Source organism: Ips typographus, linkage group LG1 (assembly GCF_016097725.1).
Source record: "Ips typographus isolate SLU linkage group LG1, UJ_Ityp_2.0, whole genome shotgun sequence".
Classification (NCBI taxonomy): domain Eukaryota; kingdom Metazoa; phylum Arthropoda; class Insecta; order Coleoptera; family Curculionidae; genus Ips; species Ips typographus.
In genome coordinates this window covers 10072215-10090438 of record NC_138422.1, presented here as the reverse complement: position 1 = coordinate 10090438, position 18224 = coordinate 10072215, and the positions used below count along the sequence as shown (strand labels likewise).

The 18224-nt window shown below is 33.2% G+C and overlaps 2 protein-coding genes across 2 annotated transcripts in view; both read right to left on the bottom strand.

Annotated features, from left to right (window-relative positions):
• LOC145724511 (uncharacterized) overlaps positions 1-18224 on the bottom strand; it is a 101548-nt gene that overhangs the window by 57924 nt on the left and 25400 nt on the right. The gene's annotated exons all lie outside the window — the stretch shown is intronic.
• LOC145728008 (uncharacterized) lies at positions 364-1982 on the bottom strand. Its single transcript, XM_081977925.1, has 2 exons — positions 1577-1982; positions 364-1157 (listed from the first exon to the last, which is right to left on the bottom strand). The coding sequence occupies exons 1-2, from the start codon at positions 1707-1709 to the stop codon at positions 427-429; spliced, it is 864 nt and encodes a 287-aa protein (XP_081834051.1). The 5' UTR covers positions 1710-1982; the 3' UTR covers positions 364-426.

The following is an 18224-nucleotide window of genomic DNA, read 5'->3' as shown; positions in this document are numbered from 1 at the left end:
TGTCAGTACAATTTGCAACACTCGTAATGAGACCAAAGCTTTGACTTACAGGTAGTTGGCACCAGTTTACCTAGACAAACAGGTATAAATAGGATTTTGATTTTTTTCACAACACGTAGTTTCGAAAGCTGTTTTTTTATCCAATCACAAACAATTCAGTGTGCTGAGATAAGATGATGACGCAAATACTGCACATAGACTTGGTAAGAGAGAACCTGGTAAGTCACATGTACAACGTTTTCGTAAATCGCAACTCATCAGTGAGTAGTTTGTGATTGGTCAAGAAGCTTTCAGCTTGCTGCTTTTTCTTGACCAATCACAAATTAGAACAGTGTTGCGATTTACGCAAATGATGCCCAACTGTCAAAATCATACTTTATTTTTTAAAAGCAGTACAGATATCATACCACACATAGTTATGTAACACTAAAAATTGTCTGTATAGTCTCTGACACTTTCTGCATCTTGTGAAGAGGAATTGTCATCCAGTGGTTCCAGTTTGTGAGTTGATTCATTTCGAAGCTGGGAAGTTTGTTCCACAGTTTTGCGACATTCAAGTTGCTGCAACGTTTGCAACTCAAGCTTTTGGACTGTAGAAAAAATCTCGGTTTTTGCTACATTTTGCAAGTATGGTGGGAATGTCTTTAAAGTGGACGCTATTCCAAATAGAAAACAATCGACAGGATGGTCTAAAGTTAGACTGGGAAGACTAGTTGTGCTCGATTTTTCTTCTACTTCCTTTCCTGGAAATGTGTAGTTCATTAGTGTAGATGCTGCTGCTTCAGGTTGAGAAATCCTGTATCCACTAGCCAAACGAGTGGGTTTAGCAAATACAACCGAAGAGGCAGAAAGTATGTCATTGCTATTACAACAATTCTGCTGCTGAGCTGTATTTGTCGAACTGATAAAATCGGTCATCTCCATAGTTTCCGGTTCTTCATTATCATTATCGAGTTCTCCGTCGTCATTGTCTGGACGTGTACCAATACTACACTTCATTTCTCGGTCATCCATATGTTCCTGCAGAAACAATAGTTGGTCTTCAAATCTGTATGGTTTCAATTTTTTGGCAGTTTGTCCAGTTGTAAATCTTCTTTTAAGCAACGATTTTCTGAAGTTGTCCCGTATGTTATTCCATCTGGCTTTGCATTTACCACCTGCACAGTAAAAATCATGTTACAAATGCCGAAAATTGTGGAAAAAAATAAATTACTGTTGTGCTTAAGTTATCTTAGTGGAAGTATGTTAAAAAACTCAATTCATTACTTAATTATTCAATAACTCACCTCGAGTTACGTGATGACAAGTTTCATCGCACTAGTGCTGTAATAGTTATACTTTTTAGTTCAACCAGTGTGATAAAATAAGTCACTAATGCGATAAAACTGTTATTTTTCTTTCGTAATCCAATAAGAAAAAATGGTTTGCAGTATTAGTTTGCAATTTAAACGAAAAGCAAATGTGCGTGTGTGTGTTAACATATTTCAGATTTCGAGATTATTGATAAACTTTAGGAAGATAGTGATAAAATACTAATAAATAAACTAGACTTCTAAGACTTCTAAACAACACTTACCATCAACATTCATTGCTTTGCCAATTTCTATCCACACTTTTTTCTTACAATCGGCATTTAAATAATTACGATTATTCGAGTCGTAAAGGACCGGTCTCTTCCGCACCAATTCAATCAAAAGTTCATCATTCATGACTGTTCCAATACTACAAAAACACTGGCGATAATGAAATTGCGTGTTTTTTTTTAATTCGTACGCGGTTGCCTGTTCAATGGATGCCTGCAGTGCACTGAAAACGTCGGAAGTCGGAAGGTCGGAGCCCCACAACGTGTATAACTGAACATGCGCCGTTTCTTCCGTAGTCGTTATGCCCGTAAATTCTTTCCACTACAGTTCCACAGGCCCGGTGTAGAAGGATTAAGGTGTTTGCCCACTACACCGTTCCGGACTAGGACCGTAACCGTACCGACACATGTAAACTAATATTCTTTGCTTGTAAAGTAATCAGACAATACCCACTAGACCGTTCCGTCATCCCCTATAGTTTGCATAGTGATGCCCGACACGGTCCGAATATAGTCCGGTACAGTGGGACCTTTAACCACTATCCACATCATAGTAAAATATACAGGGTGTACTGAAAATGCTTTCAGTACGTTGTGGAGAACCACCCAAACTGTTCAAAAATTTAATATATTACGACCTTTAGCAAAATTGTATCATAAAATTGGCAACATTCTCGATGAGGTTCAAAGGTGTGATGATTGTTGTTTTATATAAAAATACTAAATTTATGAAAATTTCTTATTTGGATGATAAAGAAAAACATCTGGCCACTAAGCGCGTTAAACGTCAATGAACAAAAATTTCATAACTCGGCTCTTTGTGGGTTTTCTATCATAAATCGCAATGATTTATCATGGATCACCGGGTATACAATCATTTTAGTCAGGAAAAATGCACCAGATGACATGTAACACCAAAGACAAGAAAAAGTGTTTATGCGGATAATTTAAATGCTTGGTTTTTGAGATAGACGGTGTCAAAAAATCTTCAAAATATGTCAAATGACTTTAGGTTTTTGAATAAATGTGTTCTTCTGTTAACTATAATCGCCAACAGGTTTTAAACAAGCCTCTATTCTTTTTTTCAATTTTTTAAATTATTTTGCCCTAACGTGCAAAAGTCTTCATGTTAAATTTGACACAAATGTCATTTTTGTTATCAAAAATCATTTTATACACAAATTTCAGTCAAATAATTGAAACCATTTGGAATATTTTTTATGATCACGTGATTGCTTTGACAGGTGTCAACTGACAGTGACATTAAAGTGTTGCAAGCTCAAAAATTGGATTATAATAGTGACCTGACACGTCTCTTACAATACGAACTTTTGTAACTGTCTAAATTTAATTTTACCATATTTTCATCATTTAAAGTACATTTTAAAAGTCACGTGTTTGATTTTGACAGGTGTCAACTAGCCTATACTAGCCTATAGTGTTGTAAGCTCAGAATTGTATTATCAAAGTCAAGTGACGTGTATTTGACAATATCAGCTTCTACAATTGTCTAAATTTGATTTAGCAAATTTTCACTTTTCAAACTATGTTTTATGGTGACGTGACACTGTTTTGACAGGTGTCAACTGGCAGTTACTCTACAGTGTTGCAAGCTCAGAATTCTATTATCAACATCACGTGACGTGTATTTTACCATTTCAGCTGTTACAATTGTCTAAATTTGATTTAGCAAATTTTCGTAAAAATAACAAAAAGTTTGTTTTTACAAAGTGCGTCTTGAAATCCTTAAAAATCTTTCGTTAGGTCAAGTGACACTAGGCCTCGTGATATTATGACCATTTGCAAAAGAATGATCATGTGACAGCTACTGTCAGATGATGACACAAAACACGCTCTAACCTCGTCAATTTGTTTAGTTTAGTGAAACTTTTGTTATTTTAATTTTAGGTAAACTGTAACTCTGAACCTTAATATTTAACAGACTCACATTTTAAGAAAGTTGAAATCTAATATGACGTCCCTAAAACCAAACCAAAAAAATCTGATGATAGCTGCCAAAAACTGAAACTTTGTAGAGTTTGACTTGATCTCACCACAAAAAGGAAAAGGAAAGAATAATCGGAAGAGAGCTATAAAAATAACATTTTATAATCAACAATCGATCAGTAAGTAGTCATAACGGATATCAGTCATATTTGACACATTTGACATTTGACAGTCACATGTTCATTGGAATAACAATGGCAATAATGTCACGTGAGTAAGTGTCAAATGATTTAAAAGAGAATTGCTGAGCTGTTGTTTTGAAGAAACCCTTTATTAAAACGAAAAATTGTCATTTTTGTCAAAATTGTCAGTTACAAAATTGAACTGTAACATATGACACATCATCGTAATCAGATCACAAGTTAATTGTGATCAAAAACCAAAACCTTGGTCTCAAATGTGATACTGTCACGTTGTGCAGAAGAAAAATTGTCATTAATTTTCCGTAAATGTAAATAGCCTAGTAATAAAATTTTTTTTTGGATATCCTTCATCTTCAAATAACCGAGATTTCTATAATGCTGTTCGAAAACAAGACACCCTGTATGAAGTGGATTTTCTATTTATTTTGCTCTAGTATGTTGCCAGCTACAAAAATTTGTACACTCTGTATTTTACAAAATTTAAACTCAACAGAGAGACAAAATTTCTTATTGGTAGAATTCTTTGCTCTGGTGTATTTTCTACATTCTGGCCGTGGAATGATGAAGACATCTACCATCAAAAATTACTAGAAAATTTAAAAAAAAGAAGTAAAACAAAAAAAAAATTACTTTATGCAATAATCTTTGTCTGTGATCAGGGATGAGCATTTATGTCTTTTTTAAATTTTTTTGTAAAAACAGATTTTACTCGTAAACACTGTAAAATTTAAATAAATAATTGACAGATCTAACAGACAATGTTAACAATAAATCCAGCTTTTAACAGTCATTCCCGACCTTGTAAATTTTTTATTTTTATAATAAAAAATATGCATTTTGGTTTACTTGGCAAATAGACAACTACGAAGGTATAAATATTATATTATATGATCTGTCGGATGTGCAATCAAAACAACGAGTTTTATTAATTAATTTATTTACTGACGTAAAAAATATTTTTTTTATTTATTTGTCGATTTCTGTCTGTGAGTGCATAATAAACGTTCTACACAAAACTGGAAAATGTTTGTTGAATTCATTAACCATTTATTTATTAAACTACATACAATAACAACACTTTGTTCGTATAGTATAGTTTTTCCTACCTTGAAACCCTAATTAAATTATTTAAGTGAGGTAAGTGTTACTTCAAGGGGCACCTCTACCTAACTGGTTGGAGTATAGTTGAGGTCAGTGTAAAGGCACCTTTACATTATTACACATAGTACAAGTATAGACCACTAAAGCGTTAAAACGCCGATTACCATAAGCATGATTTTAATAGAAGAATAACAAATTTACACTTTGCTTTTCACCGCTCCTTTGTTTACTCACATTTACATAATTCACTGTCTTGAATATTAATTTGTTCGTTACGGTAGAGGACAATTTTGACGTGTTTTGTTGTGGCAGTACTTGAATGTATTTTTTAAATTTTTTAGCAAGTTACCGCATGTAATTTATTTATTTTTATATCTTCCAAAGCAAAGACTGTGTAATGCAACGTTGTCACTGAAACTCTTCATAAACGTGACAATAGTTGCATGTACAAAAACTGCTAGGTTACTACAAATCTTAGTGCATATTTTACGGTGTTGTTTGATGTAACAGCTGATTGGTAACCTTTTTTGGAAGTATGTACTTGGATATATTTTCGAATTTTTGAATATATTTTCATAACCATTGTTTGTTGTACTGACAAAGACCGATCTGTAGACCGTGTATTGTACAACAATAAACGGTCATCAACAGTCTGACAACACCTGACGTCACACCAAACAGAGAAAATTATTCCAAATTTATTTTACGAATATTATCAATTTTAACAGAAATGTTGATAAGTTGCACACCATTATTAAGATGTGAACCAAATACACTTGTTTTTTTAAATAAGACACTTTATATTGTATTTTTGCAATAAAATAAAAGCAAAAAATTCCCTTTTCAAAAATATCATTGTAGATTGTAGATCAACGTCGAAATTGCTGTTTTTAATCCACAATCGACTAAGCTATGAGTAAAACAACATTGCTGCTGAACGAATGAATTACGTTTTCTGAAGCATGTTAATCTGTGCTTGGGTGTCAAGGTTTTTCTATTATTTGGGTGATGTAAAGGCTACTTTCGTGTTCAAGTTATTTTGCTGCTCAGAAATACCAAAATGGTTTAGTAGCCCCAAAACTATCTTCTGATCGTTAAAAAAAAGTCACTAGAAACCTTCAGACATTTTTTTGCAGCTCAGAAACACCAAAATCTCACTAGTGTCTTTCGAACTGTCTTCTAAGCAGCGTTGCCAAAGCTACCCCGATCGGGGTAGATCTACCTCATTTCCAATAACTTCACCCCCACAAACGGTATATCTACCGTTAGTTAACGGTATATCTACCGTTGTAGTTCTTCTACCGTACACACAACCGTGTATATAATATACCGTTTTTAATTACGTTGTCATTATGTTGGTTGTGAAACTTTTTATACTTTGTATATTTTTTCAATTTATTGAATAGAAAATTTAATAAGGATTCTAAAAGTGCGCTGAAAACAGTCATTTTCTTACTTCAAATTATTCTCTAAAACCACGTGATGTCTGTCACAATTGTGAGAATTGTCAAAATTATTCTAGAATATGCAAGAATTACATTTTAACACAGTTTTCGAAACAAGACGATTTTCTGAGATCTAACAGTTATTTTGACAATCTTCTGTCTTCTGAAATCACGTGACAACTATCAATAACGTCAAAACTGTCAAACCATGTTCTAAAGTTGCAAAAATCAGAGTTTAGGAACGTTTTCTTGCAGTATTTGATATAAAACGTGTTTCTGAAATTTATGACAGTTATTTTGCCAATTTTCACGTGACCGTCTACCTAAATAGTGTTCTACAATCACGTGACAACTGTCACTAACGTCAAAACTGTCAAGCTATATGCTCTAAAGTTGCAAAAATCAGGGCTTAAGAACGTTTTTTTTGCAGTATTTGATAATAAAACGTATTTTTGAGATTTATGACAGTTATTTTGACAATTGTCACGTGACCGTGTAGCTAAATAGTGTTCTACAATCACGTGGCAACTGTCAATAACGTCAAAACTGTCAAACCATACTCTAAAGTTCCAAAAATCAGAGTTTAGGAACGTTTTCTTGCAGTATTTAATATAGAACGTTTTTTTGAGATTTATGACAGTTATTTTTCCAATTGTCACGTGACCGTCTAACTAAATAGTGTTCTACAATCACGTGACAACTGTCACTAACGTCAAAACTGTCAAGCTATATGCTCTAAAGTTGCAAAAATCAGGGTTTAGGAACGGTTTTTTGCAGTATTTGATAATAAAACGTATTTTTGAGATTTATGACAGTTATTTTGACAATTGTCACGTGGTCGTCTAGCTAAATAGTGTTCTACAATCACGTGACAAGTGTTATTAACGTCAAAACTGTCAAACTTTTTTTATGGAAAGCCATTTGTGTAGCTTTCTTGCGTTGCTAATAAAAAAGAAAATCAGAAACGGGGGCAGCTGGGGAAGGTATGACCTCTCCATGTTTCTTTCACATAAATCGATTCAGCAAAAAATCATTGCTCTACCTTTGCTACTTTAAAAGATACTGACAGACACCCTGTACATTTTCTTTTTGAAATCAATTTTAAATGCAAGTACCCTATTCAGCTGGATATTTACAGGGCACAAATCACATCACAATTTACAAATGGAAAAGAAAATACTATATCTGTCGCGTTTATCCGGCTAAATCAGCCAGTAAATCATTGAACCCTTGTTTTTTCATCGTCGCCATTGTTTTTAAAACTTACAAACACGTCACCGGACTAATAAATCTTCTCTTTTCACCCGGAAAAGCTCCGGAAAATAGTCCGAGAGCACGAGATGACAGAATCACTTCTCAATTCTTTGCCTGCTGCACCTGATGTCTATGTCAATACACCTTCGAGACATACAGTTTCAATATTTGTGATTCAACTTAAACTTGATTTATTGCGGATTAAGTTTAGTAGTGTTATCTCGTATGGGGGGTTTTAGCTTTGTACTTCGTACTAATCCACAGGCAGAAAGAAAACAGGGCGAAAAACAATATTTTCAGACCGACGACGCCGCAGGTCGGCCTGATAATAAATAAGATCTGTTTACAAAAAAAAAGCAGGAAAAACAAATAAGAAAGCAAAAATGACAAATACCTTAATGGGACTTTTGTTTTCGCAAAGAAAACATTCTAAAAATATATTTATTCAAAGGAGGCCTCTGGTGACAGAAGGGAATTTTTCATTCTTGGCACTTGAGTAATGGGTTTATTACTCAGTTTTTGGATTTGGTTTCCACTTCTCTTTGTAGAGTTCCCTTTCAGCTTTTTTTTTGGAGCCTGGTCGCCAATTAACATTACCATAAGAACATCATCCAAAAAATAAGGGTCTAGGCACCATAAAACCATAAATAGATCTGTCAGACGGCCTTAAATTGTCTAAAGGGTCTTGTGTATACGTTACCAAACAGACAAGTTTTATCCAACCCACGGCTCCTTCAGTACCAGTGGCGGTACTACTAGTTGTATACGCAACTTTTTTTTAATTCCTGTCTGATATTCAAATTCAAACACCTGACATGGCTGAATGTCAACATTGCAGTTATGTCGTATTAAAAAATTAACAAAAAGTGGTCTACATGGTAAAACCACGCAGTACGCCACTGCAAACACAACGCAGCCTACGTGACTAAACTACGACCGAGAGGACCCCAGGTACCATTTATTTCCTTCATAAGTCACAAGAAACCTGACACTTTTTCTTGGAACCTGTTTGCGTATCGTATTTGGGGAACCCGTAAAGATCTCAACATAAAGAAAGTTTTATAATGCTTTTAGCGTATAGCTCAGGTACTGAAAACCGGTAGCCGGGTTCTTTGTTTTGTGTTCTGGTGGTTTGTGGTTGTGGCACCGCTATTATTATACAGTGCGTTTTTTTTAACGCGCAACATAGGATTTTACGTGTTAAATTTTTAAGCACATGTCAGACCATGTTATTTTAGAACTACAAGTACAAAACTTGACGGGTGGCTGTTTCGTACCCTGAAGCTTAAGCAAGTTTACCAATTGGGCCTAAAAAGTGATTATAAACTTGCAAAAAATCATCTTTTTTCGAAAAGATTTTATCTTTCCATACTCCCTGTATGTATGATAGGTGCTTGTTGTTTTTGATACTGGCACGGCAGGTAGCAGGTAAAATTTGGCGTAGAAAGTAAAACAGGGTGATCATTAACTTTATATCAAGAAAGTTAAGAACAAAAGAGGTATTTTTATAAGTGAATTGTTCAAAGTGACCTCAGTTTGAAGCCAAACAGTATTCCAGACAATTATAAAATGCCCTTTTGACGTTCAAAAGATGTCGGGCCATGATGCAGTCAAAATATGTCACTCTACCTGCTACCTGCCCTGTCGATATCAAAAACAAAAAAGAACAATGCATACAGGGAGTATAAAACGATAAAATCTTTTCGAAAAAAAAATGATTTTTGCCAGTTTTTAATCACTTTTTAGACCAAATTGGTAAACTTACTTAAGCTTCAGGGTACTAAAGACACACCCGTCAAGTTTTAGACCTGCAGTTCCAAAATAACATGGTCTAACATTGGCTTAAAAATTTAACACGTAAAATCCTATGTTGCGCGTTAAAAAAAACGCACTGTAGATAATCCACAAAATTATGTTAAATGTTTTGACCTTGTCACATGGCACCAATTACTTACTAATTTTGTCCTAATTAAATGAGTTTAAAAATGAATTGTGTTAATTAAGGGGATTGTAAGCTATACGCAAAATCAAAGTAAAATAGGATAACGTTATAACCGCAATCAATTGCATTGTTTTCATAACGTTTTTATAGACAATACAGGGTGAGCCAAATTGCTGATGCTTGTATGGAGTTTTTTTAAGTAACATGGTTGGTTAAATAAGGAAAGTTGTAGACAATTTTATGACAAACTCATACCTAGTTTCCAAACTCTAGTTTTCTAACAAAGATGAGAAAATTTGCAACACTGGATTTTAAAGATTGGCTTTTAGGTGGAACATTTAAATAACCTTCTCTAAGTTGTATTTCAATATTTCAACAGGAAACCCAACTTTATTTAAATAAACTAGTAAAATGAAAGTAAACCAAATCTCTTTTATAATAAATGGCTAACGTTCATAACCTGAATTAAAAACGTTAATTCAAGTTTTTTTTTCTATACTCTCTGTGGTTTAGAGTGTTGACGTCAGTTCAGTTTGCAAACCTGTATAATCTTTATTTTATTTGCCATAAATTTGATATTGACAAAGTGCGAAAATACACTATAAAGACGGATCTTTAAATTTGCTGAAAAATTAGTTGCAGTAAATTAATACTGATAATGGCTTTTTTTAAATTTTTTGAAGAGGTAAAGCTTTTAGCACCTTACCAAAGTTTTATTAATTTTATTACTGAAGACGATTTTTTATAAAAAAAAGTCCTTCAAAACTACTAACTAAGTTTTTTGAATTAACTAAACATAACGACTAATAAAGGAAACCAGGAGAAATGGTGGCTTCTGGGGTAATGGAGTCATCCCAGCACTGGGCACTGGGACTGGGACTCCGTGTGATATAAGTAGAGTAGAATTCTATTTATCGACTATATTCTAGGTGTCTAGGTGTCATTCTATGCACAAACAGCTAGAAAGCCACAACATGGCGTAAATTGGGCACCATTTAAAGGTCTCCAATTCTCGCCATATTTTGGCTTTCTAGCTCTTTGTGCATAGAATGTCCGACACCTAGAATATAGTTGATAAATAGAATTCTACTCTACTTATATCACACTGAATCCCAGTGCTGATATTATGGAATATTATTTATTCCACTACAAGACTACGTCATCTTTTCATAAAAAGTTAACTAGGACCTGGATGAAAATTCTTTAAAGGGCCAATTCCAGTTTTAAAGGTGCTGGTATGTAAGGAATGTTTGAATTGACAACGAATCTTTCACTAATTTCTTAATAATTAAGAGTTATAGTGACATTCATCCACAAAATGGCTTTAATCTTATTACAAGTTTTAATAACAAACTAAACTCAAATCTACTCTACTCTAATTTACTAAAGATATTATTTTACTATCGTTTAATATGTCGAGAGATGAAGAATGGTGCATATCTACTAATTTTGCAAAATTCAGCTTTCAAACTAACACATATTTCGACTAATTCATTTATGGAATAAATTTTGATCATACAATTCAGTCTAAAATATTTTTCAAATAAAATTTAGCAAAATACCCACTTATGCACAATTTACCCGATAAATAATGAAGGTCTCAAAACTTTTCGATTGCCAAATCCAGGTACTGATGACGGCTAAAAAAACCAAAACCGGTTTATTAAAAATCTGTAAACAATTGGTTCTTAAAAAAACATTTTATTCTTTACCGATCGCACACTATTTATAGTGGATCAATTTAGAGTTCTTACTTCTAATACTTCTAATGTAGTGTACCGAGTGACCCAATAAGACTGTTCCTCGACCATATCTCGGGAACCGTTCGTCGTATGATTTTGGACTAAAATTTGTTTAGGTAAATCGGCCATGAAGAATTGCTGGAAAATATTTTCAAGTTCAAAAAATGACCACCAGAGGCCGTAACTGCCATCTTAAATTTTTAAATTGCATTTTCTATAAATTTTGCACAATGAACTAGAGTTTTTTTTTCCTCATTTTTAGAGCGAACCAATTTATCTATCATGTTCGTAAAAAATAAATTTCTGTTATTTCAAAAACAAAGATGGCGTGACGTGATCAATTGTTTTTGCAATAACCTGCTTTAAGTTCTTAACGGTTTGACCAATTTTAACAAATTCAGTATTGTTGAAAAGAGCATTTCTTGGGCAATAAGAATCAACCAAAATATAGTTAATTTAATTGAATCTTTCTGCGCCAGGGGGCTACTTTAGACACCATGACTCAAATTCCAAAAAAAAAATTTGAAAAACATATGGAATGATATGACTTTTTCTTTATGAAAATGTAGCCAAATAACATCCAAATAGGCCAGTGAAAACCGTTTTTCAAATTCTCGTTCCTAACCTGAAATATTGAGAAAATGAGATTATGAGATATGGTCGAGGAACAGTCTTATTGGGTCACCCGGTACAAGATCTGTTCATTAAGATAGGGTGACTGTGCCAACCCTAATTGTTAGGTAATTATCACCGACATTTTCCGACCGAAGTCTGCACTGCTATTACCAAACAATAAACCTTTTAAACTTCTTGACTTTCTTTGTCATTGGTTTATTGCACTGGAGTAAAATTAGAGTGTCTAGGTCTAGTCGTTTGAGTTACAATAAGTAAGTTAATGTAATAATTTATAGGACGTTCTAATAAGAGGCTTTTTTGACTAAACAGTTAATAGCAGAGCTGTTAAAAAAAAATTTAAACAAGCACCTAAAGAAACACAAGAACATATTTTCAGTTTCAGGACATATCTACAAGAAAGCATACTAATAACAACTTTAATTCACAAAAAGTGCATATCTCAATAGACTAGCATATTGAAAATACTTGCAAAAGCTACGTTTGCTAGTAACAACATTGATTAAATCCTTGAACTTTAAGTGAAGAAATTCTTTGGCTTATCGTTAATGACGGTTTTTAAGGACAGTTTTCTATCCGAGAAAACCAACATCGTTTCTACGATATGACCCACAAACCGGTACAAACGGTCCCTAATCTCAATGTTATAACATATATCAACTTTTTATAACTTTAAAACTAGTTCAGCTATCAGAAAACTACTACCCAACGTTCTCATCATAAACCCCTTCCTAATCACCCCTAAAAGAAGACTGTTTCTGCTTAGTGGATTATTTCCTAACCCCTGATAACAGTGATGTCATCTCCCCTTTCGTCGGTTTTTGCCACGTTAGCAAACGGGCGTTAAGTGTGATTTAAGAGACAGCTCTCTGGAAACCGTTTCCAGATAATCCGCTCCCTTTAGGGACCTCGTCTTCGTGCCCTTCATTAGCCGCGAGGATCTCGAAATTACTATTGCGGCTTATGTTGCCCGAGTATTTCGTCTTTCAAGGCTGGAAGTTTAAAAAGTCGTCATTCAGTCGAAGGGACTGAAATTGATTTGGCTTGTCAAGTGACCAGGACAAACAGTCACGGACCTTAATCAGAGATAAACCCGAAGAAATTGAGCGTGGGTCAAAGTGGAGTGCTTTTTTCTCTGTTGGTTAAACACGAAACGAATAAGGGAAACAATTTCGTACGGTGCAGCATATTGGCTGCCATACCGAGAATTCCTGTCAGAAAAAGACGAAAACAAATTATATTGTCATCCCGAGAGGGTACGATTCGTTTGTATCTGCTACAGAAAGACGATGTTATATCAAATTCCGGGGCTGTCATATTTTTATTGCGTTTCACGTCGAGATTGACAGATCATTTTAGGCGTCCTACGTTGCCATATGCTGAATATAAAACCTAAACCTACGCTACGCAGTGAATAAGAATGATTCCAGTGGCGGCAAAAAAAACACCTTTAATCTTCAGGAGCTAAACTAAAGAGAGAGAAAGTACGCCAATGCTTTGCAACACCTTAAAAACAGAAGCCATCCCCGTGAACATTTTGTCAGGTTAATATACATGAGATGGAAGAGAATTTTCTATTCCGGTTGCGTTTGATTTGGTGACACTTGCGGAAAAAGCGGCACTTTTTGCATAAGCCGAAAACGGTGGAACATCCCTTGGGTGATCTGGGAATGTTTTAAAATTCCGATCGGCTCTTGAAAGGACCTAAACCTGATACCTGTTTCAAAGCCAATGTTTGTTTTTTGTATAAAGAAGGATAATTGGGTTATACACTAGATAGACACTTTTTTTCCTTCAAAAAGGGGAAAGAATCCCGTGTTGTCATATCGGGTCTCATCGAAAATTGACGCAAAATTTATCCGTTTATTTATACACCAAAAATATGCAATAGACAACTATCTGCATTTTGCAGGTAAACATGTCAGCAGACCACCCTTAAAATTTCAGTCAAAGTATTATTGAAAGTTATCTGTTGCTAATTATTAGAGTATTCCAACCAATGCAGTCATTGTAAACATCCTATTGACTGCGCCAATTTTGTAGGTAGATGTAGAAAAAAATAATTAAGAAAAACAGTACATATCCGAAAAAAACGGACAATTTTTTTTAAAACACTATTCTACTGCTCAAAAATCTAAATTTAAGTGGATTAAACAGGGACAACACTATGCCGTTACCGATTTCGGCTACCTATAATGAAAGTGAAGCAAAAAAATATTGACCTCGGTCTGATGATGCCGGTGAAAAATTTTAATGCTATAAACTTTGTGTTTCTGCTGCCCAAAATATTATTCTTACTTAAATGGTTGATAAAAATCAATTTTGGTTTACCATTAAACTCTCTACTTACGTCAAACGTCATAGTTTGAGCAAAATATGTTTTAAAGCAAATTTAAGCCTATAAAGTTCATTTTTGCTTGTTTTCAATCCCTATTCATGGGAATCCCATTATTTACTTAGTATGTTCCAAGCTAATTTCAACTAGACAAAAAGAATTTTTTTCATTTTAATTTAATAAAATGAATGCTTTATTGAGAACATCATCTCTACATTTTGAAATTATTGGTAAAAACCTTAGATATGGAGATATATTTTGTTTAGAAAAAAGGATTGTTTTTCTGTCTCATGATAGTTATTTTACCGATTTTGGCAGAATGATATCATAAAACTGAATTCAAAAAAGGTAGTTACCTCGGTCTAATGAAGGCTAGTCGAAACAGGTAACCAGTTAAAAATTTTAACTTTGCTTACCATCACACTCTCTACTTACAACAAATCTCATTGTTTGAGCAGTTTGTTTGGTACGTAGTGACAATACTCTCTGTATAATTAAAGTTGAAAAATTACGAAGGAAATTCTTGAAAAGGAAATCAAGCATCTTACCGTTTGTGATATTAACAGAAACAGAAAATTATTATGCCAATAAAGTTTATTTTTCCACTTTTTCAAAATTTTGTCTTATAAAAAAATCTCATTCTTTAGCAAATTTATTTCGAGCTAATTTCTACTATAATATTGGTAATACATTTTTTTGGTTAGAACTGAATAGTATGAATACTTTTTATATGTTAACTTTGTATTTTTTTTATAATTTAACATATCCCACCTTCTATAACCATGCCAATCGTTTCGTGTAATAATATAATTACATGAAAGCAATGGTTTTTATCTAAGCACACATTAATAAAATGTGTGACGCCATCTCAATTTAACTTGATTTTCTATATACAAATTTGAGTATTCCTAAATTTAGCATGAACATAATGCTATTGAACTGAAATATGTGGTTAAGCTAACAATGTCATCCCAGTTATTATATGAATGGAACGCTCCCTATATAATTACATAAATCGTAAGCAATAATTTTATTTTGTAGAGGACAAATTATATTGATACGAATTAATTTGATACAATTTTGTTTCATTCAATTTAGTAAATTACTGTCGATATCAATAAATATTTAAAAAAATAATATTTCATTCTAACCTGATTTAATTTTACAATAATTATTATTTTATAAAACGTTAATTAAAAGTTAATTAGTATCTAACATTTGGTGTTGCATCTCTAAAACAGTCCATTATTTACTTTAAATGCTCTCTAGAAATTTCTTTTCTACATATTTAAGAGCAAACCTTTATTGAATATTTTTATAAAGAAGTCGAATTTTGTATTTGATTGTCACAAAATAACGGTGTTTCCAGTTTTTCTTGAAACTTTAAAGCATATTTCAATTTTTGAGCCAAGCTGTTCTAAGCGTTAGGTTTTTAAATTACTTATTTAAATTACAAATAAACATAAAAATGTGAAGTCTTACTATATCTACTTGAACTTCAAATTTTGAGTATTTTATAGCAAAAAGTAAGATAAAATCATTTAAATCGTTTTGCTCTCATCTTCAGCTGTTTGCTTGCTATACCTATCAAAAAAAAATAATATTCCAATGTTTAATAGTCAATATGTATCTCAAAATCAATAAACTGCATCAGTTACTAAGACTGTCGAACAAAACTTAGATTAGTTAAGTTATCTTTGGCAGGAGGATTGTAAAGTGTGAAATACATGTTTCTGGTTCTCTGGGAGTTTCTTCACTTTCAGTCAATTCTTCAAATAGAACACGTCTGAATTCAATCTATGACATAAACGGCCAAATCTTTGATTAAATTTAAAAAGTACCCGAAATCAGTTACAAAAATGCTTCAAATCTATGAACAACCATTAAATATTGTTTATTTCACTAATAAAAATTTTAATCTCAGTTTGTCAGTGCTTCTTTTCATAAAAAAAAACCTCTAAAATTGGTGGCTATGTTAAGTTTAATTTTAATAGGCTAATTTTAACCCTTTAAAATGGTATAAAATAAACTGTTATCTGTGAAACATTAAGACTAAATCGAATTTTATTTTAATCTGCTATCTTCTTTGCAAATTTCATAAAAACTACTTATTAGGTTAGAGGTACTTTAAAATAAATGACTATGTTTCGAAAGCTTGTTTATTCTGTCTTTGCAGTATCCAGGATTCAACAGAAACACTGTGTATACTGCGTGAAATTGCAATTGAATAACGTGTTTCTATTGAATCTTTATCCAAAATATTCTATGTGTCAAATGTCTTTTAAACCATTTAAACGCTTCATGTCGGCTAAATAACAACATTTTTACCATATGGTAATTTAAAACTCGTCAAAGCAAAAAAACAAAAAAACTACTTTTGCAAAAACTGAAAATAATAGTATATTACATACTCAGGTGGAAAGTGTTTGATTTCTGTCGAGAAATTAGGTAGTTTGCCGAGACGAAGTCGAGGTGAACTTTATCTCGAGACAGAAATTAAACTTTCTACCGTGGTTTGTATACTATTTTATTTTCAACCATTTATCAAAATCTCGTCGAATTTCTAATAAATCATTCAGTTGAAATATTGATTGCTAATAGTCTCTAACAATAAGGTAGTATAGGTACGAGTAGTTATGACTTCAACCACAATAAACGACTGGTGATTTGTTTACAATCTTGACAACGTCATTATTGTGCTATTGTGTCTTTCATATTTTTAGCTGAAACTTTTCTTAAAGTGCTTTTAACATGGAGATTTCTGAAGACGCAGATGTTACTCATCATCATCTGAGCTGCGAGCTGTTGAGGTGGCGGCACAGTCTCTTAACTATAAAAAGTAAGCCCAGATATGACAAAACGCATATTGACATTCACCCGGGTGGGAAGTAAAAGCAGGTAATTTTCATCTTTCCACCTGGTTTACACATAAGGAATAACGTTATTACATACCTGGTTGAAAATAAAGAATATTCCTTATTTTAAGTTTTGTTCTGTTTTTTAAGTCTTTTTCGTAGCAAGACTTGATCCAAGAAATTTTTCAAATGTGTTCTCTTATAAAGCTTCCGGTATAAAACCACGCTCAACCGAGTTGTATTATTACCTGAGATTGATTGTATTTCTCGGTTTCCGGGCGGTATAAAAATAAACATCATTAATAAATAAATTGAGGCGCTTCGTTCAGCGGTTTCGGATGAAGAATTTCCCAATAAAAAGGGGCTTACGTTCATTAAAAGAAGTTCCAATCGGAAAAATAATGTCGATAAAGAGACAGGAAACCGGCAAGATGATAATAAAGGAAAATTCGAGATTGGCATCCCTCAAGGATTCGTTATTTCGAATACAGCTTACCGATCGGAAAGTCTTATTATCGTGAAATTGGGTCTTTAACAATAAAACCGGAAACCCCGAGATAAATCAGAGTGACCTGATCTAGCAATTATACGGCCAACTAATATAATTAATAATGCATAGGTGCTCCTTGGTTTCATTACGGGAAAGATAATCGAACGGTCTAACCCACGCATATGCCATATCCAATTTCGGGTGTTGCCTTAAATGGCAGCGCATTTAAGTGGCCGTTTGACAGCCTGTAATTTGGAACCATATAATCGTCCGGAGTTATGGCCATTCTATTTTTTTCTCGAAACGATGTTCTTTTTTTTTTTCGGTTGGGCGAGGGAGCACGTGAATTATTACGTGACCGGGGCGCGGCCCGTCATGTTACTTTTGTCAGTCAGATAAACAAGAACAAAAGATTGTTCGGCTTTTTATTGTTATTTATGTCGCTTTGTTGCGCTGCTCTTTCATATTAAAATTAATTATAATTTCAATTAGGTACTACTCTAATTAAGTGCTGGTCAGAGGACAAACAACATCAGATTCCTGACCTCAAAATATGCTTATGCCTGCTTTATACTTCCCATTTAAGAATTAAATTAAATTTAAATTTCCACTAAAATTAATATTTAAACTAAGAAATCTTGTTTAGGTTTATACTACAAATTAATAATCAGAAAAATAAATGACTGTTTTGACTT

Bases quoted from the DNA above. Each gene is read 5' to 3' on its own strand.
- LOC145728008 (XM_081977925.1), bottom strand. From the start codon at position 1,709: ATGAATGATGAACTTTTGATTGAATTGGTGCGGAAGAGACCGGTCCTT. The intron at 1,158-1,576 runs GTAAGTGTTGTT...TTTACTGTGCAG, and splicing joins CAAAGCAATGAATGTTGATG to GTGGTAAATGCAAAGCCAGA.